General features: G+C 42.2%; 1 protein-coding gene across 2 annotated transcripts in view; it reads right to left on the reverse strand.

Annotated features, from left to right (window-relative positions):
- KIAA0319 (KIAA0319 ortholog) overlaps positions 1-24,874 on the reverse strand; it is a 66,542-nt gene that overhangs the window by 23,543 nt on the left and 18,125 nt on the right. For both annotated transcript variants that reach the window (XM_088475862.1, XM_088475861.1), the window contains exons 5-11: positions 20,717-21,423; positions 17,820-18,012; positions 13,459-13,557; positions 7,557-7,654; positions 6,921-7,008; positions 2,694-2,786; positions 2,213-2,345 (exon numbers count right to left, since the gene is read on the reverse strand). In XM_088475862.1, coding sequence (XP_088331988.1) covers positions 2,213-2,345; positions 2,694-2,786; positions 6,921-7,008; positions 7,557-7,654; positions 13,459-13,557; positions 17,820-18,012; positions 20,717-21,423 — 1,411 coding nt within the window. The remainder of the gene's footprint in view (positions 1-2,212; positions 2,346-2,693; positions 2,787-6,920; positions 7,009-7,556; positions 7,655-13,458; positions 13,558-17,819; positions 18,013-20,716; positions 21,424-24,874) is intronic.

Here is a 24,874-nt window from a genome sequence, read left to right on the forward strand (position 1 = left end):
CGCAGCGAGCCCGCGAGGGGACACTTTTGGTCCCCCGTTAGCATCCCCGCCCCTCCCCCTTTGATGCTGGGTCACGTGGGTTTGACGTCACAGGTCCATTAGAGCTCTCTAGTCTAGACCTAACCATTCCACCTGTCCTCCTTCACCGGCACCCACCCGCAGGCTGCATATTAGACAGTGGAGCGCTGACACAGGCACACTAGTGCCTTTCTGTCATATCCCAGAGTGCAGAGTCTTAAGCAGAGGAGGACTGAGCGGCATGGCTGTGGGGGGTAGTGTGGCGTCAGGCAACCAGTGACAAACTGTTCGGGAGAAGGGAGGGAAGTAGCCCTGCTGCTGCTGCACCACCCCCAGGGAAGGAGCCATGCTGCTGCACATTGAGGGAAGGAGCCATGCTGCTGCACATTGAGGGAAGGAGCCATGCTGCTGCACATTGAGGGAAGGAGCCCTGCTGCTGCACATTGAGGGAAGGAGCCCTGCTGCTGCACATTGAGGGAAGGAGCCATGCTGCTGCACATTGAGGGAAGGAGCCATGCTGCTGCACATTGAGGGAAGGAGCCATGCTGCTGCACATTGAGGGAAGGAGCCCTGCTGCTGCACATTGAGGGAAGGAGCCCTGCTGCTGCACATTGAGGGAAGGAGCCCTGCTGCTGCACATTGAGGGAAGGAGCCCTGCTGCTGCACATTGAGGGAAGGAGCCCTGCTGCTGCACATTGAGGGAAGGAGCCCTGCTGCTGCACATTGAGGGAAGGAGCCCTGCTGCTGCACATTGAGGGAAGGAGTCCTGCTGCTGCACCCCCAGGGAAGGAGCCCTGCTGCTGCACGCCCAGAGAAGGAGCCCTGCTGCTGCACGCCCAGGGAAGGAGCCCTGTTGCTGCATGCCCAGGGAAGGAGCCGTGCTGCTGCAAGCCTGCACCCCCACACAGTGACTGACTGTCAGTCTGGCTAGAGCACCCCTTGCTGCATGGCTGCTGGTTTGGACGAGACTGGACTGGAGAGTGAGACGAGTCGTACATACAGTAGTGGCTTGGGTGAGTCTCCTCTCTGAGGATGATGTATATTTTATTTGCAAATTCATCATGGGCCTCCTGTGCTGTGGTATGGGGAAAGGGGGGGCTGGAAGCCCTGGGGCCAGGGCTGGCCATAAATGTTAATTTATTCCTGTTGCGGACTGTTGAGGCCCGGCCAGGGGCCATTAAAGATTAATTTTTTTCCTGTGGGCCTGTGCTGGGCTATGAATGTAATTTTTTTTTAGTACCTGTGGTACTGGGAGGCCCCGGCTGAGCCCTAACACCACAGAAATAAAATAACATTCCAGCACAGGCCTGTACGAAAAAAAAATATATTTTTATTGACCAACTCCCAACATCCCAGGATTGAAAAAACAGCCCGGGGTGGGTACCGTGGTATGTATTGTTGTGCAAATGTGTAACTGTATATGAATATATGTATACCTATGGATATTAGTGTATGTATATATGTAGCTATGTATATGTGTATCTGGTATCTGTACATGAGCGTGTCTCTGTATATATGTACCAACACTATGTATGTGTATCTTGTTTTTGTTTCTAGATATTTGTGTACCTAAGTGTGATGATTTGGGGGTGTTCCGCAAGGACACGCTCCCTCCCTGATTAGTCAAGCCCCCTTTCCAGAAGCCAGAAAGAAACACCAACTATAAAACTTTTTTTTTTTGATGGGGAGTGCAACTGGGTACTTGTGTCCACAGTGTCTAGAACCGGCCCTGAGTGCATGGTTACGATCAGCAGATTTGCTGACCATTACTAGTAAAAGATAGGGCCTTTCACAATTGGTAGATATAATATTTGCTGAAAATTATCTGCTAATCACTGAAACTATCTAATGTATGGGCGCATATTGGGGGATTGGGGAATCTTGAAATAAGGGGAAAAAAATGCAGAATCATTTTATTCTGATGTATGGGCCCCATTAGTCACATGGGAAATATGTTTTGGAGCCTGTCAGTACAGTACTGCACACATGTTAATAACTACCACTCTCATTATTTTAACATACTTTACTGTGCCTGGCCTAATACTTAGAGAGAAACTTAGCTCTGGTAGAATATTGAATATAACAAATAATGTCTACTACAAATAGTACCTCTAACATAGCCTCTATTGTATGCCATTATAATTTTAAGATACAACAAGCATAGTCAGTGTAAATCATACAGTGCTAGCCTCACCTAAATGTATAGTTTCCAGTTACCAGATCAGACAAATGCAAGATTGGTTGATCTCCTAATGTCTTCAGTTCTTGTAAAGGTCCTCTAATCTCTTCCCAATGATACGCTACTATTTTATCATCATCTGTGCTTTCTGTGTTAGAAACATAAGAGAACACACTAGTTTGAAGCATCTCTCACAAATTATATTTATAAAATAAAATTATATGCAGATTAATCCAATAAACCTCACATACATATTGCATATGCTTAACCAACAATGTGCTTTAATGTTAATGAGCAATGTGCAAAAAAAAAACATAAGTAGACAGATACATAACTTACCCTTTATCTTGATCATTACAAATAAGCAAAAGAATATAAACAATAAAGGAAATTAAGGAGGTGTATGCAATACATGCAGGTCTGTGATTACTGGGCAATATAATAAAACTGTATATAGCATCTATCAAATATAGAGAAATTATTATACAGTACTTACGAGTTGCATCAATAAAGACCGAAGTTGTAGGTAAGTATACTTCCTGTGTTTTTGGTGATACAACTGCAACTGGAAGCTGATTGATTCTGGCTGCTTCAGAAAATAACAATCTTATGTTAACTATTTGTACCATGCATTATACTTAATACTTAAGTGAAGGTGATCAATGTGAATTTCTACAGCAAACTGGGCTGAAATGCTAGATGCAAATATCCAAACATACTGTATTACAATCATTTTTCAATCATACTTTATGTGTTGTTTGATGGTCACCTGGCATGGTCTAATAATATATGCACATGACCAGGGGTATGAGATCCAGGTGGTTGGGATGCCGCCGGTCAGAATACTGAAAGCGGCATCCCAACAGTCAGAATTCCAACATCCTTAGGTAAGTATCCTAACCCTCACCTCCTACCCCTCCCCGCTGCCTAACCCTAACCTCCCTCCTTAGTGCCAAACCCTGACCTCCCCCTCCCTGGTGTCTAACGCTAACCTCCCTCCTTAGTGCCTAACCCTAATGTCTCCCTCCTTAGTGCCTAACCCTAATCTCCCCCTCCCTGGTGTCTAACCGTAACCTCCCTCCTTAGTGCTTAACCCTAACCTCCCCCTCCCTGGTGTCTAACCCTAACCTCCCTCCTTAGTGCCTAACCCTAACGTCTCCCTCCTTGGTGTCTAACCCTAACCTCCCTCCTTAGTGCCTAACCCTAACCTCTCCCTCCTTGGTGTCTAACCCTAACCTCCCTCCTTAGTGCCTGACCCTAACATCTCCCCCCTGGTGCCTAAACCTAACCCTCCTTCTAACCCCAGAAACTTACCTTCGTTATGCCGGCAGTCGGGATTCTAGTTACAGGACCCTAACGCTGTCGGGATTTCGGTGCCGGTATTTCGACCGTCGGCATCCCGCACGCTGGGATGTTGACTACATCACCACATGACCTTCATGCTGATAAAGCATGCACAAGGAGTTGTCACTCATTTTAATAGACACACACACAGGGCCTGATTCAGAGATGAAAACACTCAGACATGGGCTAGACGGACACTGAGCAGAGAGACCGATAAGGTGGAGAAGTTGTCTATAGTAACCAATCAGCTTCTAACTGTCATTTTACAGACTTCTCCACTTTCTCTCTCTCAGAAGTGTGATACATCTCCACTAGGGTGAGAGGATGCTAAAAATAAGATATGAGGAGCACAGACATATCAAGATATCTCAAAAAGGTACCTAACATTTTCAGTATTGGTGATGCAAAATCTTAACACAAAAAGTGGCCACAATGTGTTCTCAATGGTTAATCCTAAATAGGGGTTGGGTATGGGATCCCGATGGTCAGGATGCAGACGGTCAGAATAACGACAGATTTCTGTAAGTATTATAACCAGGGCCGTTTCTAGGGGCGGGCGACCCATGCACACGTACTGGGCGCTCTGCCTTCCACCCTCAGCTAGCCGTCCCTGACACAATGCTGTAGCGGCCACTGCACAATGCTCACCGCTCCCCCATCCCTGAATGTCCTGGCTCACCCTTCGCATGACGTGGCTGCGTTGTGACGTCACATTGAGCAGCCCGCAGAGGATCCCGGGTGCTATTCCTGCTGAGAGTGGGAAAAGACGCCACCGCCAACCGGGCACGGGGCTCCCACCTGCCCTCCCATCCATCTATCCACCCGCATGCCCGCCCACACGCTGCAGCTCTGCTCAGCCCCAGCGGCCAGCCGATGAGAGTCAGCAGGTAAGTGTAGTTTTATTTTATTCTGTGGGGGAGCAATGTTATTTGATCTGCGGGGGAGAAATTTGTTTTTCTGTGGAGGGCAATGTTCTTTTTTTCTGTGGGGGGGGGGCAATGTTCTTTTTTATGTGGGGGGGCAATGTTCTATTTTCTGTGAGGGAGCAATGTTCTTTTTTCTGTGGGGGAGCAATGTTCTTTTTTTCTGTGAGGGAGCAATATTCTTTTTTCTGTGGGGGAGCAATGTTCTTTTTTCTGTGGGGGAGCAATGTTCTTTTTTTATGTGGAGGGGGCAATGTTATTTCCTCTGTGGAGGGGCAATGTTATTTCCTCTGTGGGGGGGGGCAATGTTCTCTTTTATGTGGGGGAGCAATGTTATTTCCTCTGTGGGGAGCAATGTGCTTTTTTCTGTGAGGGAGCAATGTGTTTTTTTCTGTAGGGGAGCAATGTTATTTCCTCTGTGGGGAGAAATGTGTTTTTTTTTTCTGTGGGGGAGCAATGTTCTTTTTTATGTGGGGGGGCAATGTTCTTTTTTATGTGGGGAGCAATGTTATTTCCTCTGTGGCAATGTTCTCTTTTATGTGGGGGAGCAATGTTATTTCCTCTGTGGGGAGCAATGTGTTTTTTTTCTGTAGGGGAACAATGTTATTTCCTCTGTGGGGAGAAATGTTTTTTTTTTTCTATGGGAGAGCAATGTTATTTTCTCTGTGGGTGAGCAATGTGTTTTTTTCTCCTGTGGAGGGAGGGGCTAATGGTGTGTTAGAACAGGAAAACAGCAGTTGGTTTTACTGTCCCTAATCATAATTTATTCATAAGGTAGTCTTTTCATTTGAGGTCATGCCCCTTATTGTGAGACGACACCCCTTACAGTGAGGCCACGCCCCATAATGTTTTGTACTAGTTTTTTGGGGGGACGTATTTTGTCTATTCGCACTGGGAGCCCCAGCCCCTAGAAATAGCCCTGATTATTATAACCCTAATCCTCCCGTCCTGCAGCCTAACCCTAATCCTCCCGTCCTGCAGCCTAACACTAACCCACCTGTCCCGCAGCCTAACACTAACCCTCCCATGCTGCAGCCTAGCCCTAACCCTGCCCTCTCACAGCCTAACCCTCTCCATAGTGCCTAACCCAAAGCCCCACCCTAACCCTAATACCTCCGCAATCTGTTAGTATTCTGACAGCCGGGATGCTGACTACATCCTCTAAATCAGTGATGGGAACCTCCGGCCCGCGGGCCAAATACGGCCCGAAAGATCATTTCATCAGGCCCGACTGGCTGAGGCTCTCTCCCCTTCAGTAGCAGCAGTGACAGCGCAGCGGGCATCCCCCTCAGTGGCAGGCATAGGAACGCGTGGAGTGGTCCGAGTGCAGAACACCCTCCCCTCCTCCCTCTGCACCCAATGGCTTGTTAAGCAGCGTGAGTGGCGTTGATCGTGGTCCAATAAGCGCGGGAGCAGCAGAAGTGGCACCCCACCAAGCCTTTCGTGTGGAGGAAAGTGGGGGGGGGCGGCTTAGGTTTTGCCATGTTACGGAGCGCTCAGTCCCAGCGGATCTCTGAAGATGGTGGCAGCTTCAGCGGTGGGAGGAAGGTCATCTTATTACGGGACTAAGGGTGGCCGTGACCCAAAGAGAATAAAGACAGGCGGTAGCAATGACAATGCAGCGTCGGTAAGAGTGCAGCCCTGTGCCTGGGATGGGCTGGCGGGGGCCCTGTGTGGGCTGTATAACAGTGTAGAAGAGCCACCATTGTGTGTGTGACCGCCTGGGGCCTACCAGTCACTAACACTGCACACTGGTATGCACAATGCACAATATAGGCATGCAGTATAGGTTCCTTTGCCCTATATACAGACATTTCCCAGTAGATACTGCGAAGAGTGCTGCTAAAGGTAGCGCTTTTAGTGTAAGGGTCAGTATGGGGGGAACAGCAGGGCTGCTGGGTGATACATCTCTTACATTGCTTGTCTGCAACTCCAGAGATCCTATCCCAACTTTATTGGTGCATATTCCACACACTGTACTTTATAACTTTTAATAATATGGGATATATCTCCAATCCTTATCTGTTCTGTTTTAGACTAAAGTTGCCACCTTACATTATGAATGCATAGCACTGTGTGTGGGTTGTCTCACCTAAGTGGTCTCATTGTATGGCTGCTCTTAGCCTGGTTCCATTCACTATCGACCCCCCACCCTTCCATTGCAGTAAGGTAAATTTGGGGGATTGGGATTTAGGGGGGACCACCTGTCATCCTGTGTGTGTGTTTGTGTCTCTTAAGCTGGGTACACACTGTGTCAACACAGTGGATTCGCCGGCACAATGGCCGGTATGACCCCCAACTGATTTTATAAATATCCAAATGGCCATTGGCAGAAAAAAAGGTTTCCCACCCCTGCTCTAAATACATAGTGTGTTTGTAAATATATGAAAAAGTCATGTTAAATAGTATTAAATGCTGCAAAGTGATAACTCTGTGCATAGGAATATTACAATTACCTGGCTTAACAGTAACGTTAACAAATCCTTCTCCAACAGCATCTTCTCTTGAGACAGTCACTCTCAGTGTGTACAGGCCTGCTGTAAGCTGCAATAGTCATTCGCACATGATAATCATGTCTATCACAGTGCACTTTCAGCCTAGCAATATCCGAACACTTCACTAGTAATGACTAAAGTAATAAATGGCACACACTTTAATATAAATTGCAAGTTAAACTGAAGTTTATTGTTTACAAGTTTGATATTGTTCTAGATCTACCACTGACTTGGTGTTGCTAACAGGTAGAGACGAGTGCAAGTGTAAAGAGTGGAATGTCCCCTGTCATTATTTATTAACTGTTTTATAGAATTATAACATAATAGCAAAACATATTCCCTCATTTAAGGGGCGTTGTATCAAGCCTTGGAGAGAGATAAAGTGGAGAAGTTGCTCAAAGCAACCAATCAGCTTTTAACTATCATTTATCTAGCACAGTCTTTGAAGCTGATTGGTTGCTTTGGGCAACTGTTCCACTTTCTCTCTCTCCGAGGCTTGTTACATCTCCCCATTAAAGTGGTTTGCAAGGGCTATTAAGAGCAACACAACACAGAAATAGAAGATGTGTAGAAAAGAGAAGGGGAAAGCTCACTTACTTCTGACAGTATTGGTGACCTTGTATTCTTCATTTTCAATTCCCCCTGGAAATCTGATGGCTGCATTATCGTCTCCCACGCAAATGTATATGGCATGTCTGTAAGTGATAAGACGTTACAGCAGACAGACCCACTGTATATACATGTACTTTTATGGAGCAACTCCTATTCCAATTAACAATTGAAGATACTTAAAACATTACAGAACTGGTGAAATTTGCTAAGTGGAGTTTTGGGTGTGGAAGATTTGTTTGTGAGGGAATTTCTTTTTTGGAGTTTTTTCATAAAACAAGTGTGTGTGTGTGTGTGTGTGTGTGTGTGTGTGTGTGTGTGTGTGTAATATATATATATATATATATATATATTATACACACATACATATACACACACATATATATATATATATATATATATATATACAGTCAGGTGCATAAATATTGGGACATTTACAGAATTTTCATATTTTGGCCTCTATTCACCACCACAATGGCTTTGAAATGAACCAAACAAGATGTGCTTTCACTGCAGACTTTCAGATTTAATTTGAGGGTAATTACATCCAAATCAGGTGAACGGTGTAGGAATTACAACGGTTTATATATTTGCCTCCCACTTTTTAAGGGGCCAAAAGTAATGGGACTATCAACTCAAAAGCTATTTCATGGACAGGTGTGGGCTATTCCCTCGTTATTTCATTATCAATTAAGCAGGTAAAAGGTCTGGAGTTGATTCTAGGTGTGACATTTGCATTTGGAATCAGTTGCTGTCGACTCTCAATATGAGATACAAAGAGCTGTCACTATCAGTGAAGCAAGTCATCATTAGGCTGAAAAATCAAAACAAACCCATCAGAGAGATAGCAAAAACATTAGGTGTGGCCAAATCAACTGTTTGTTTATTAAAAAGAAAGAATGCACCGGAGAGCTCAGCAACATCAAAAGACCCGGAAGACCACGGAAAACAACTGTGGTGGATGACAGAAGAATTATTTCCCTGGTGAAGAAAAACCCCTTCACAACAGTTGGCCAAATCAAGAACACTCTCCAGGAGGTAGGTGTATATGTGTCAAAGTCAACAATCAAGAGAAGACTTCACAAGAGTGAATATAGAGGGTTCACCACAAGATGTAAACAATTGGTGAGCTGCAAAAACAGGAAGACCAGATTAGAGTTTGCCAAACAACATCTAAAAAAGCCATTACAGTTCTGGAACAACATCCTATGGACGGATGAGACAAAGATCAACTTGTACCAGAGTGATGGGACGAGAAGAGTATGGAGAAGGAAAGGAACTGCTCATGATCCAAAACATACCACCTCATCAGTGAAGTATGGTGATGCTAGTGTCATGGCGTGGGCATGTATGGCTGCCAATGGAAACTGGTTCCCTTGTATTTATTGATGATGTGACTGCTGACAAAAGCAGCAGAATGAATTCTGAAGTGTTTGGGGCAATATTATATGCTCATATTCAGTCAAATGCTTCAGAACTCATTGGACAGCGCTTCACAGTGCAGATGGACAATGACCCGAAGCATACTGCAAAAGCAACCAAAGAGTTTTTTAAGGCTAAAAAGTGGAATGTTAAGCAATGGCCAAGTCAATCCCCTGACCTGAATCCGATTGAGTATGCATTTCACTTGATGAAGACAAAACTGAAGGGAAAATGCCCCAAGAACAAGCAGGAACTGAAGACATTTGCAGTAGAGGCCTGGCAGAGCATCACCAGGGATGAAACCCAGCGTCTGCTGATGTCTATGCGTTCCAGACTTCAGGCTGTAATTGCCTGCAAAGGATTTGCAACAAATTATTAAAAAGTGAAAGTTAGATTTAGGATTATTTAGTTTGTCCCATTACTTTTGGCCCCTTAAAAAGTGGGAGGCACATATAGAAACCGTTGTAATTCCTACACTGCACCTGATTTGGATGTAATTACCCTCAAATTAAATCTGAAAGTCTGCAGTTAAAGCACATCTTGTTTGTTTCATTTCAAAGCCATTGTTGTGGTGAACAGAGGCCAAAATATGAAAATTCTGTTAATGTCCCAATATTTATGCACCTGACTGTATATATATATATATACATAAATATATATTTTATGCTTTCCCTGTAGTGTTTTTGTACTTCCCCTGCAGTGTTATAGTCTTATTGTATTTCACTATGTACTTGTTAGATGTTATCCTTGTGGTTGTGTCCTGTATTACATTCCATACTATTCAGTTAATTAACCCCGCCCAGCTTCAGGTTGTTTTTATTCTCTCTCAAATCAGGTTAGTTAGTTAGTTAGTTAGTTAGTTAGTTAGTTAGTTAGTTAGTGTTTTACCCCTCATTACTTGCCACATAAGGGGCTTCATTAGAGACCAGAATGGCTTGTTCAAGACTCTAGTTCCATATACTGGTTGATATCAACTTCATATGAATTCCTCTACACTAGGAAAGCCAATACAGGGATCCCGGAGGTTTTTGAATACCTGGTATTATAATCATTAACTCCCAAGTATTATGAGATTCAAAAGACACTGTGGATTGGGCCAGGGCAGTGGTATAACACTTATCTTCTTGGTTCCAGTTGTATTATCCGGTCCTCTCAGGTTCTCCCAGCTGCCCGTAGAATACATGGGAGTCCAATTATGAAGTTGCTCTCAGTTACTGATAAAGTGGGAGCGCACTGCACGGTGACATCATCACTGTGCGGCACACTCTAAACCAATCAGTGACTGAGAGCAGCTGCCTCACACACACCTCCAGCTCTTCTACTGCAGCTGAGCCTGTGATAGGACCGGACAACGTGTCCTCCAACAAGAGCTGCCCCTTCTCACCACCGCTGTGTGACTTAGGTAAGTGAAAGGGGAGGGGTGAAACGGGAGTGGGGTGCCTTGGGGGGGGGTTGAAGAGGAAGGAAGACAGGGACCGGGAGCGGAGGAGGTTTTGATGATATCTGTACAATTCAATCCTGGGATTCCCGGGACTGAGATTTTTTTCAATCCTAAATTTTATGATTACAAAAATGGGGCGGGACTGGCTTCCTCACTCTACACTTATAACATTTAATGAATTCTTTCATTGATCTTGAATGGCATCTGAGGTTGTGACATTGATTAATTTGGCAAATTGTGATACCTCTTGAATACCTCAGATTATTATAAGGAACCTGCAACTGTATTTTTGTTTTATTTTTGATGTCTGATCAACTGTACCCTGTGAAATCATGAAAAATAAGTAAATATAGAGGTATCCGTGGATCAGGCACTAGATAGTGATCTACAAATAATTTGTGAAACTGTGCAGATTTCTACTATAATTCTTTTGTGACTGTGTTCGCTGCTACACAATGGAAGTATTTGCACTTCTATAATTTAATCATGTTGCTAGTAATATTTTAGTTGCTTCTTATTAAGATAATATTGAGCTCTATCGTTGCTTTTACTCATGTATGTTGGTTTGTATATTTGCGTATTTTAGATGGATTAATAAAAGTGAAGTTTTAATATAACTAATGAGTGCCCCCCAAAAAAGAGAGTTCCTTTTCTCCATATCTCTTGCTCTGTCTAATATTATACTCTCAGGGGTGCACCCCCACATTGGTGATATTTGGTGATAATTGCATACCAGAAGACTCATTTTGAATAGTGGGTAATCTACAATCAATTTTATGTCATCATTGTGTTATTTAACATTTCTTACCAGTGCTTAGGTTTTCCCTCGTTCCCCTTTTTTCCCTTGTGATTAACATTTAATGAAGCTCAGTTTTCTGTGAAGATTGTATTCACTCTAACAGATTAATATATATCCTATATATTGTTAAAAAATAAACAGACACAACGCTTAATTAATTTCATCCCCACCTAAGGTTTTTCTGATGCCATCATTCATAATAAAAAAGTGACACATGACATTAATAATGACGCCAGGTAGAATGTTATCTACTACATCACTGTCAGAATTTTTTTTTGTCATGTAATTTTATGAATGGTGTAATCAGAAAATTCCTGGTGGTGGTTAATGCTTGAGTGTAGCATTAATAGCAAAAAAAATGTACAGTCAGGTCCATAAATATTGGGACATTGACAGAATTTTCATATTTTGTCCTCTATTCACCACCACAATGATTTTGAAATGAAACAAACAAGATGTGATTTAACTTCAGACTTTCAGATTTAATTTGAGGGTAATTACATCCAAATCAGGTGAACGGTGTAGGAATTACAACGGTTTCTATATGTGCCTCCCACTTTTTAAGGGGCCAAAAGTAATGGGACAAACTAAACAATCCTAAATCTAACTTTCACTTTTTAATACTTTGTTGCAAATCCTTTGCAGGCAATTACAGCCTGAAGTCTGGAACGCATAGACATCACCAGACGCTGGGTTTCATCCCTGGTGATGCTCTGCCAGGCCTCTACTGCAAATGTCTTCAGTTCCTGCTTGTTCTTGGGGCATTTTCCCTTCAGTTTTGTCTTCATAAAGTGAAATGCATGCTCAATCGGATTCAGGTCAGGGGATTGACTTGGCCATTGCATAACATTCCACTTTCTAGCCTTAAAAAACTCTTTGGTTGCTCTTGCAGTATGCTTCGGGTCATTCTCCATCTGCACTGTGAAGCGCCGTCTAATGAGTTCTGAAGCATGTGACTGAATATGAGCATATAATATTGCCCCAAACACTTCAGAATTCATTCTGCTGCTTTTGTCAGCAGTCACATCATCAATAAATACAAGGGAACCAGTTTCATTGGCAGCCATACATGCCCACGCCATGACACTACCACCACCATGCTTCACTGATGAGGTGGTATGTTTTGGATCATGAGCAGTTCCTTTCCTTCTCTTCTCTTCCCATCACTCTGGTACAAGTTGACTTTGTCTCATCTGTCCATAGGATGTTGTTCCAGAACTGTAATGGGTTTTTTAGATGTTGTTTGGCAAACTCTAATCTGGTCTTCTTGTTTTTGTGGCTCACCAATTGTTTACATCTTGTGGTGAACCTTCTATATTCACTCTTGTGAAGTCTTCTCTTGATTGTTGACTTTGACACATATACATCTACCTCCTGGAGAGTGTTCTTGATTTGGCCAACTGTTGTGAAGGGGTTTTTCTTCACCAGGGAAATAATTCTTTTGTCATCCACCACAGTTGTTTTCCGTGGTCTTCCGGGTCTTTTGGTGTTGTTGAGCTCTCCGGTGCGTTCTTTCTTTTTAAGAAAGTTCCAAACAGTTGATTTGGCCACACCTAATGTTTTTGCTATCTCTCTGATGGGTTTGTCTTGATTTTTCAGCCTAATGATGGCTTGCTTCACTGATAGTGACAGCTCTTTGGATCTCATATTGAGAGTTGACAGCAACTGATTCCAAACGCAAATGTCACACCTAATATCAACTCCAGACCTTTTACCTGCTTAATTGATAATGAAATAACAAGGGAATAGCCCACACCTGTCCATGAAATAGCTTTTGAGTTGATAGTCCCATTACTTTTGGCCCCTTAAAAAGTGGGAGGCACATATTGAAACTGTTGTAATTCCTACACCGTTCATCCGATTTGGATTAATTACCCTCAAATTAAATCTGAATGTCTGCAGTTAAAGCATAACTTGTTTGTTTAATTTCAAAACCATTGTGGTGGTGAATAGAGGCCAAAATCTGAAAATTCTGTCAATGTCCCAATATTTATGGACCTGACTGTATGTATTAGTACATTTTTTACATACAGTATATTTCCTGTATTTTATTTAGACCTAAAACAAAAATGGTTATTCTGAGATTGCGATTCTGAGCAAGGTGCATCTCAGCCATTGCCCTGTTATGGCAGAATGGGTGTTACTGGGTGGCAGTGGGGTGGTCACACAGAGAAGAATCAAGCAATTTAATTATCATTTTAGTATATACAGTAAATTACCCAAGTTACCTGCTTGTGCTTCAGGGTGAACAAAGACATTAAGCTGAACTTCATGGGTCGGCAAAGTCACTTCAATGCTGCCTGCAGTCGTCACTGTTACAGCTTGCACTACAATTTCAATGATACACCAATAAATGTGATTTCTATAGCAAGTACACACACATACACACGCACTTACACAAGCACACACACACACAATTACTTCCAACACCAAAGAGGAATATTTCCTTTACACGTAGACATTTGAAACAACAAATATAAGTTTCTGTATAATTAGTTGTCTATAAATTATTATATACTAGTATATTGTACATGGCATATGCCAGGTCACCTCGGTCCATCTACTGCTCTGCCCCGTCCCATTCCCGATGTATATACTTATTGCTTCCTGGTGCACGGTGGTCCTCCATCCAGGCCTATCCCATAGCTCACAGCTCACTGTAGTGGGAGCCATTGAAGGTGTGACCTGGCACCCACTGTGCATACATATTGGAGACGGGACAGATCTTAAAACAGATTATTATATAGATTGGATGATTTTTTACCAAGTTATATTGGGGTGCTATGAATTCACTAAATAAAACTGTTTTGGTGGCAAGTGTCCCATTTCATTTCCCCATCATCTTCTATCGCACCTACCTATTAATTATTATTAACTAAAAGAATGGCAACTTATATCGGCTTATGCATCTGTACAGGTACAGATATGTCCTCTTGCATCTTTGCATCAAATCGCACCATGCATTACATGAGTCGAAAAACCTGCAAATGGGTACGCGCACCTGCAACTCCATAAGATTGCATGGTGCAAATGCAGCACGCTACATGGCGTACCATTGCGCACACAGCCTGGCTAAGAGCATGGCCCGATGTGTGCGCACGTTTGCAACGTGGGCGGCAAAGATGCAAGAGGTCACATCTGCATGGCTGCAGGATTTTGAAAGGGGGGTTTCCAATTCCTTGGTTACCTAACTAATGAAAAAACATCTAGCCACAAATGTAAAAAAAAAATATATATATAACAGCTTACACAGGATTTAGGACCACTACAGTAAAATATACCACTGAGCCTATGACGGGGTACACACACACTGACACAGACACACACAGACAGGCACACACACACCTCTATCACTAAAAAACATGAATGCAGCAGGCAAATAAATACAGACAGCACGATTTAATAAAGACCCCCCTCCCCCCAGTAGTGCCCCTTATACAGTGCCCCCAGTAGTGGTCGCCCTATGCAGTGCCCCCTGATACCATGCCCCCAATAGTGCCTCTTATACAGTGCCCCCAGTAGTGCCCCTTATGCAGTGACCCCAGTAGTGTCCCATATACAGTGCCCCCTGTAGTGGTCCCCCTCTGCAGTGCCACCAGTAGTGCCCTTTATACAGTGTCCCCAGTAGTGGTCCCGCTATGCAGGGCCCCCACTAGTGCCCCTTATACAGTGCCTCCAGTAGTGCCTCTTATACAGTGCCCCCAATAGTGCTAGTGCCCCATATTTAGTGCCCCCTATGTAGTGCCCCCAGTAGTGGTCCCCCTATGCAGTGCCCCTATGTAGTGCCCCCAGTGGTGGTCCCCCCTATGTAGAGCTCCCAGTAGTGGTCCCCCTATGTAGTGCCCCTTATACAGTGCCCCCAGTAGTGGTCTCCCCTATGCAATGCCCCTTATACAGTGCCCGCAGTAGTAGCCCCCCTTATTCAGTGCCCCTTATACAGTGCCCCCAGTAGTGGTCTCCCCTATGCAATGCCCCTTATACAGTGCCCGCAGTAGTAGCCCCCCTTATTCAGTGCCCCCAGTAGTGGCCCTCCCTATGCAGTGCCCCTTACATGTATAGGACAAAGACAAAGAGTGAGCTCCAGGCCGGCTCCGGCAGTGGGCGCAGCAGCCAATGAGAGCCTGTCTGACTCTCATTGGCTGCTAAAACAAACACACCGCCGCATTGTAGTACGAGTGTACTAACCGTTGCCGGCATGCTTGTTACTGTGTAGTGCGGACTGCACTCACTGCGCTCGGCACTACATTTACTGATCGGCGGGAAGGGGGGGTTTCTGGGTACTCAGAAACCCTCATGCGTGCGCGTATGATTGGTATACTTGAAAGGCTGTGCAATGAGCTGACTAACATGAAATAACTGAATGTTTATACTTTCACTACATATGTCCACAAAGCTGTCCTTCTTTCCTCTGCAGAAATGTGCTGTTTGTTGTGTACATGCTCCCGCACTAAGCATATGCAACTACAGGAGATGCCGAGTGGTACACAAACCAAACATATTTCTATTTGCGCCTGAAGGGCTATAACAGGGCTGTAACAGGGTGTTCTCACTTTGGCTAAATTCAGATATGGAACTGAATTGCTGGCTATGCATTGTTGTGCATACGTGCAATTGCACCTGTGGTCAGGCAGCTCTTTTGCACCAAGGATATGGCTGGTGTAAGTGCCCACTCATAATGATGACAGCTATGAAACCAAGTGGACAGGGGAGGTCCATACAACTCTGCATATGGGAGAATATACATATAGTTCCGTGCAAGCAACTGCATGAGCATTTACGGCTTTTTTGGGTACAACTCTGGATCAGGCCCATAGTAACTAAAGGTGGGTACACACTAGACGATATGTCGCCCGGCGGATCGAGCTAATGTATCGTCCACATCAGCCAGTGTGTACCCACTATGAGCAACCATGTGCCCTCCCACGGGGTCGTTCATCGCATCGACAGATCGAGCTTACATGCTGCTCAATCTGTACATTTGATGAATGACCCCATGCATTTGGATGCGTCTGGTGACTGACATATTGTGTGGTCAGTCACCAGATCGTGCTGTGTGTACACACGATATTCATCTGTAAAATGTCCTCAAGTAAACAAAAAAGTAGATATCCAAGGGCCTATACACAAATGAAGAAAAACTATCACTATGTACAGTACTACCTCATATAAGCTGTATATAAAGGAATGCTAGAAGAAAGCAGTACATATGCTAAATTGCACCTGTATCATATGTGTCAGGTATTAATGAGGCATATGTAAGGTATACTTACAGTAACTTACCCTAATGTTTTGATTTTAAATGACGCAATCATTGTTAGTTGTGAATATAATAAATGAACCCCCCGGAATACAACATGCACAACTCTCCTTTTTGTGTACCAATAAAAATGAAAAAACATTCTTCCTAAAATGTGCTCACACAAGCAATTCAGTCAGCCAATCAGCAGCGCTTATCTAGTGCTGGCACCTGTCATGATCATGCCCTAAGCCTGGTACAATGAAATGGCTGGCAGGCGTATCGGCATCTCTGTAATGATCTGCATCTGTTTACAATTACACAAACATGCCATTACTATACTGGGCCTATGTTAGAATGGCCCATCTGTTCCCTGCCTCTCCTACCCAGTCGCGAGCAGTCATGTCAGATTCATAGAAATCTACATGGTCACAAATGCTTTGCCCAGTTTTCTGGGAATGTGCAGGGCTTAATTATTATTCTGCGTTATGAAAATTGGCTGGAGTCCAAGTTCATCTCTGCATCATCCCCTCTATGTCTAATTTTCACCTAGATCAGGGGTTCCCAACCATGGTCCTCAAGGCACACTAACAGTCCAGGTTTTAAGGATAGCCACACTTGAGCACAGGTGACTTAGCTACTTTGATTTAACCATCTGTACTTAAGCATGGATATCACTAAAACCAGGACTGTTGGTGTGCCTTGAGGACCGAGGTTGGGAATCACTGACCTAGATGATCTCTGATGGGGGAGTTAAGGCTTTCTCTCCCGGTCTTGTGCCACACTAGATGCTCTGATTTAGCACATTGCGACCCATTATAAAGTATTGACAACTCTTTTTATTTATACACTGTGACTACTGACTTTTGCGGTAAGACCATTAATAGGACGGATACCAGAATCTCCTGTGATGTGGGTTTAGTAGTTAGCTTTCTTACATACTCTTTGTGGAAATACTAATGATTTAAAATGAACCAAATTTTGTCACAATTGTGGTAGCGTGGAGTTGCCCAGCTGGTCATTTAGCCAGCTGCAGCCTTCAATGACTCTTTAATTTCCTACAGCTTCCCTGAAAAACACCAAAATACTCAATTCTGTTTTTTAATGGGATTCTATTTTTTAATGGAAGCTAAAAATTTGAATTTTTAACGGAAGTTCCACAACTTCCCGTGAATAGACCTGGATGACACTAGTGACACTTTAACCTAATTTCAGAAGTTGGAAATGATAAGCTCATTTTGGTACATTTGACAAAGGCAAGTAAGATCCCATTTTTATGTAACCAAAAAAAGACTGGCATGTTGAAAATATAAGTAAACATTGTTTTATATAGTCCTGTGTCACGTAACTTACTGGGCACTTGGGCAGAGGAGGTGGGCAAAACTTGTGTAACAGTGGGATTCCATGGTTCAGTATTGGTTGTGCGTTCTGTGACCTCCTGATGTTCTGTCATCCACTGAAATGTTGTATTGGTTTCACTTTTCTCAGCTACCCCAGGTAATACTTGTTTATCCAGAGATGAGGAATTAGGCAAAAGAGTTGGAAGCTACAAGTGTGATAAGACAAAGTTAGGAGGAAAAATATGTTTTTATTAATACAGGTCTACTGTAATAGAATACAAAAATAGTATTAGAAAACCTATATATAATAACAGGATGGAGATTTTTTTTTTTTAAATGGAGACTTAAAATATCGTAATATATGAAAGTGAGGGGATATTGGAGCTGTCTTTATTACATGTTTTTATTTTGTGTGCCTGAACTTTTTATTTTTTTTGCACTAGTGGAAATGCAAACAGTTTTTTTAAGTATAACATGTGCAAAGAAAGTACAAAATATATACCACTGAAAATCCATTTGCAGTGAAGATGACCACCATAAACAGGGTACACCCCTGTAAATGTGCTCTTCACAACTTAATTCTTATATCCATATTATAGTCCTACAATATAAAATCTTGTTTTTGTATGAGGGTGAATAACTAGGTGCATTCATGTGACCAGCCTGCACTCAGCAAGACCAGATCAACCTAGCTCAGAGATTCCCAAATTTGGTCCTCAAGACACCCTAACCAGATTTTAAGGATATCCATGGTTGAGCAGATGGTTAAATCAAAAGACATAGGGGTCGATTTACTAAGCCTTGGATGGAGATAAAGTGCCAACCAATCAGCTCCTGACTGCCATGTCACAGGCTGTATTTGAAAAAGGCTTACTAAATAGACCCCTGAGGCATTCACTAAGTCACCTGTGCTCAAGTATGGTGATCCTGGACCATTAGGGTGTCTTGAGGACAGAATTTGGGAACCTCTGGCCTAGCTAATCCCACCAGAGGATGCAAGAAGTGTGCCTATAGGGCCTGATTCAGATATGGATACAAATGCCATCATGACCGTGATTCTGTATGCAGTGGTTGTGGGAAAATATGTAAATGTTGCCACCATCTGGATTTGAATTGAGACACCACCAGTGGCTTTGCAAATCCAAGCGACTGTGTACAAAGACACAGATCAGCCGATAATTGGCCTGCTGTGTAACCCTATGGTCGCATAGAATGCCCACCGGAACTGAGACACCTGACCCATTTTGACTGTGTACAGGATTGCAGTCGCAGGCAGAGACACACCCAGAAAATGGTCACGGCATGCCTGCGTTTGAGTTGCCACCAACAAATGGTCACTGCCTGTGAATCACTTTGCGAATAAATCCTCACTGCAAGCAACTTCAGTAATGAGACAGCTGCATAACTGTGTCCATCTCTAAATCAGGCACTTGAGGAGGTGGATTTTGGACTACAGTGAACTTGTCACTCTAATAACAAAGCTAAACAACATTAAATCAAGCCATTTATATGAAGGTGGTGTTTAAATCTTTTTTGCAGTTACAGTTGGAGTTTGGTTTTCCTAATACGGGTTTATATAGATAATTGCAACATTCAATACAAGTTCAATTTGGTAACTCCTCTCCAATAATATCTCCCTCTCTCCGGTTAAAACTATGATCAGGCGGTTGGGCTCTAGGGATCAAATCTCCTCTATATAGGCTAGTCTTAATACTAACTTGTTATCAGAGTTGTTAGATCCCCTCAAACTGAAATGGGAAATTAATCTGGATTCTATTTCTGATGAACAATTGTCGCAAATTCTAGGCTCTATGAAATTCACCATCCCATGTGTGCAGTACCAGCAGGTTTTCTTTTATATCTTGCATAGGGTGTACCGTACACCACTTTCCTTATAGTGGTATGGTGTGTGTCCCAACGTTAATTGCCCAAGATGTACGGTAGTATTTTCATTCTGGTCAAAAGTCTGGAACAATATTAGGACCACGGCCCCTTTACTTTCCCCATTAGACCCGAGGATATGTTTATTCGGATTGGATTTAGAGGAATTGCACTCATTGGTACTTTATAGGTATACTATGTGCCTTACTACCCTGGCGAAGGTTATAATAGCCACAGTTTGGTATGCAGCTAACCCTCCTGATGTTTTCAAATGGAGAGCACAGTATAATGATGTCGTTATACACAAACAATATCTATTTAGAAATTGCAATGCTGTCTCTCAATGCCATACAAAATAGGATGGTTAGGGCCAGTCCAGACTGGGTAAAAGGTCTGATACTTCCTTAGCATCCTAGTACCAAGTTTATAATTTTAGAAACTTTTTGTCATTTAGACTATAAAGGATATATTTACTAAATTGAGAGTTTTTAGAAGTGGAGATGTTGCCCATAACAACCAATCAGATTTCAGCTATTATCTTCTAGAAGGTGCTAGTTAAATGTAGTAGAATCTGATTGGTTGCTATGGGCAACATCTCCAATTCTAAAAACTCTCACTTTAGTAAATCTACTCCTAAGTGTTACATATACTGTATGTTCATAAATTCCACTGCACACATCTTAGTTATAATATACAATTGCTCCAGTTTTCCTTTTGTGTATACTGAAGACAAAGGTTAAGATTTATTCTTCTTTTCCTTGGATTGTAGTCAGGCTCTTATTTTTTTGTGTATTGATTTGTGTAATGCCTCATCATGATGAAATTGTTATGTTTTGTTTGTATTTCTTTGATTTGTGTTTACGTAAAACTCTAATAAAACAATTATATCAAGCCAAGAACCCTCTAATAACTTAAAACAAAAAATAAAATAAGACTGTATAAGCAAAAAAATTGTCAGAATATGAGCATACGTTCTTCTACCCACTATGTAATGGAAATTACATTCCGAAAATATGAAGATGAAAATACCTCTCCTTGAGTAGTTGTCAAAACGATCTCTGCTTGTGTTATAGTAGGAGTTGAATGAGCTCCAGAAGATGTCTTAGAAACATTGTTCACAACCACATTACTCATTGAGGACTCTTCTCTGGGATGTTCTGCTGCATCATCATTGCGTCTACCGACATCTACAGCAGTGGCATTCTTCTGTACTTCTGGCAAAAGCCACCCTATGTAGTCCAAGTCAGGTCTTACTTTGTCCTCTTCCTTACCACTTAGATGAAGAAAATCCATTTGCGGGCCAACATAGTCTTCTGCGTACTCTGTCAGATCCTCTAGGGTGGGGCTTTTAATTAGGGAAGATAATTCTTTAAGACTGACCATATCGTCCTTAGGGTCATCCTGATCTCCCAATAAATATTCTCGATTTGGGGCAAAGTTTTCATAGAGTGGTAAGGGTATAAATCTTGGAGAAGGCCTTAGGACAAATGTTAGGTAAGACTGCATGCTGTCTATCTTTTGGGGCTCACAGCTCTCTTTATGCTGACAGTTTACAATATAGCATTGCCTGCCCAACATCCAGGACATATCACAGCCGGAATGGTTACAACAAGCTGTAGTGCAGTCTGACATAGTTCTAGCGTTTGGCACTCTCATTAGGCGTGTCTTTTGTAAGTTAGGCGTTATAGCTGCATTAGTGAACGTGGCCCCCTCTTTGCACTGGTCACACAGATAACCTGGAGAGTACACAAACAAACAACATATTTTGGAACAGCGATATGTGACAAACAGAACTGTTGATTCAGCCGAGTGCTCTAAATTGTAGTTATTTTTAACTGAGTAAAGCAAGTATGTCATTTTAATCACATGAAATAAATAAATAATTTTATTTTTCATTTTGTCCAATTTTTTTATATTGTGCATAATGTGTTTGTGTGTATTGTATAAATTGCTAATTTGCAGTCCCGCTAATTTAGAACTTAGTGCGGTGCAAACCTTCTATAATAATAGGCATGAATTTTACAAGTATGATGGTCAGCATTTTAACTACATCCCGTTTTGAAGTAGTCTCTAATGCTGGAGACTGCTAGTTGCAACAAATATTAACAACCAAATAGTTTCTTCTAAATGTTACTTTTTACAATGTTACATTAAATCTGGGTACACACTATAAGATTCTGCCCAACGATACTAAAGACGAGACCGATTCAGACCGACCTAAACGATCAGGAAAAAGGCAGTTATACACCATACACACTACCCAACAATCGGTACTGTAAGATTTGCACATTCATGATTGCACGGGAAGAATTTACGGACAAATTTGGAACCCGTTGAGAAATAAAATAATTGATAAACTGCTCCACACATGGAGCAATTTATTATCTAATGTGTCCATATGAGAAAATATATGTGGGAATGACGAAGACATTGTAGATGGAACACATCTACAATATCAACAATATAATAACAGATTCTGATGCTTATTATATAATATTATCTCCACTCATGTGCATATACTGTATATAAAAAAAGCTGCTGTGTGGTACAAACCGGGGGTGATCCTAGCACGGATGGGCTCACAGCAGTCATATAGTAGAGACTGCTAGCAAGCAAAGTGCAACTGAATTCAGTAGTATATAACCAAACTGCAGTGCCCAATTCTGATACTTTTGTTGCAACTGAGAAATATACATCAATACTTTGGGCTTATGTATCAAGCTGTTTGATATAGAAAATTATGCAGAAACCGCAGTTTTTGCATAATTTTTTGCATTGTTCCTATGTACTAAAAGCGCAATGCAGGAGATTCCACAGAAATCTCTGGCAAAGAGCTAATTAGCGCTGCAGATCGCAGTCCCCATTATTATCACTGGGGACTACTTATCTGATCACTACTGTACTAAACTTCAAAAAGCAAAGCTTTTCGGCCACGGTAGTTTACACCATCTTTATATGGTGTAAACTACTATAAGCCTATGGGGGCTCCAGGGGCAGGAGAGAGATCTTTCGATCTCTCCCCCGCAGCCCCCAGCCAGTTCTGGAAGCTGACAGTGTCAGCTTCCCCTGGGGAAGTCTTTCACTTCTGTGAAAGACCTCCTAAATGCAGGAGGTTATAATTTGCAGGGACATCGGTTACCGAAAACGCTGTCCCTATGAGTACCCTGTAGTACATAGCCAGGATATTTTTATTAAAAATGAAAATATCCTCGGCGAGATAGGTACATAATAATCGTGACTGGTCTGCGATCATAAGTACATAGACCCTTTTGTATCAAGTTCAATGTGTGATTGGCAGCACAAATGTCTGCTTTACAGTCTATTGCCTAATATTTTGAGTATTAAACTGAATGATCAGTTTAATATTCCACTTACTATCTCCTGATAAATCGGAGTAAGACAGAGGGGAGTGAAATAACTAAAATAAGAAAATAAAAATTGATGAATAATGAGTCTATGAGGTATGAAAACATAAGGATCTTTTGATTGAGACATCAGAATAGCCATAATATGGGTAATTAAACTGTGTCTCTATACATAGCAACGATTATAAATAACAGTTTACTTGGAGATACACAAAATGGAGTATGACATCTAGGACTAAACTAAACCCCTGATTAAATATAGAGCATATGTTGGCTGTAAGTTCTCTTAAATTTCACAGCTACAATAACATATCCCAATATTTGGGTAATGTAGCAAGAATTGAATTGAACTTACAATCTACAACAGGGAGTTGGTGATCCACAGGGCATTATACTAAAGGTGTAATAAGCTCAGTTCATGTATGGTTTCTTTTTGAATTGACTACGTAGTCATTATAGTGATAATACTGCTAAAAACACTGCACATAGATGATCTGCATCGCACAGGGATGTGTGTGACATTGTACAGCCTTATATTAATATTTTTCTTCTTTACAGTTTTGTTTTATTTCACTGTTTTTAAAGAAATATATTTTCACTAAGTTAAGTGGTTATTAATAATGTTAAGAAAAGTTATATTTTACATGAGAAAACAAAAAAATTAAAATAAAAATTAGAAACAGGATTTTGTGCACCCCTTAGAATAGGGGTAGGCAATAAGTGCCCCCTGTCCAGCTGTTGTAGAACTACACATCCCAACATGTCCTGCCACAGTTTTGCCATTTGGCCATGCTAATATGGTTGCAATGCATGCTGGAGAGTCGCTTATTGCCCACTCCTGCCTTAGAAAGACTACTTTTTCTAGCATTTATTTTATTTAACAGGTGAGTTTGGTAGTAAGATCCCTATGTGGCATGATTCACCACCAGACTTTATCACTGACGTTATAAATCAGAGTTCTTCACAAAGAGATTATATCGTCTGTGGTCATTCCAGCTGCTGTAAACCCAATACATCATGGGTTACCCCAGTTATGCAGACATTCACCTACTTTGGACTGGCACAAGCCTTGGTTACAACCTCTCAGGTTCCAGACTCTGAAAGGATCCTGATAAACTCTTTGCTATTGCTATCAGGTCAAGAATCATTGGCTTAAAAGCCATTCAACAATTTCTAGGTTTTAGCAACTATTACCAAAATTTCATTAAAAACTATTCCTCCGTGGTAACTTCTATCACCGCTCTGACTAGGAAACATAAAGATACAAAATTATTGGCCTTAAGAGTTAGAAGACGCCCATTTCTTAAACAGCTCTTTGTTTCCAATACTGAGGTGACGTGTACTTAATTCACCTTTATACCTGTACATGGATGCCTCCACAGTAGGTGTTGTACTTTCCAATAGAAGTTCGCTTGGAAAATGGCATCCCTGTTCCTTCTTTCACGTACATTTCTGGATCCTGAGAAAAATGATGCCATAGGCGACAAGGAACTGTTGACAAATAAACTGGTTTTGCAGGAGTGGCATCATCTTTTGGAGGGGGTGATATATTCCGCAGCGCTTTACAGAGAATATTTGGCCATTCACATCAGTCCCTGCCCCAATGGAGCTTACAATCTAAATTTCCTACTACAGTGTCCAGTCTCTGTTTCCTTCCAGTTCTGACCCAGCTTTCCTGATGATTCTGCCTGCCCTCTGATCCTGATATAGTATTACTTTGTACTGGTCCTGGCTATGTACAACTGCTCCTCCATCTGCTCCCCACTACAAGGTTGACCCAGTCTCATTGTCCATACTCCTGACTGTCTGCTATCCAGGTTCC

This window comes from Taudactylus pleione, unplaced genomic scaffold, assembly GCF_031769625.1.
Source record: "Taudactylus pleione unplaced genomic scaffold, aTauple2 ptg000179l, whole genome shotgun sequence".
NCBI lineage: Eukaryota > Metazoa > Chordata > Amphibia > Anura > Myobatrachidae > Taudactylus > Taudactylus pleione.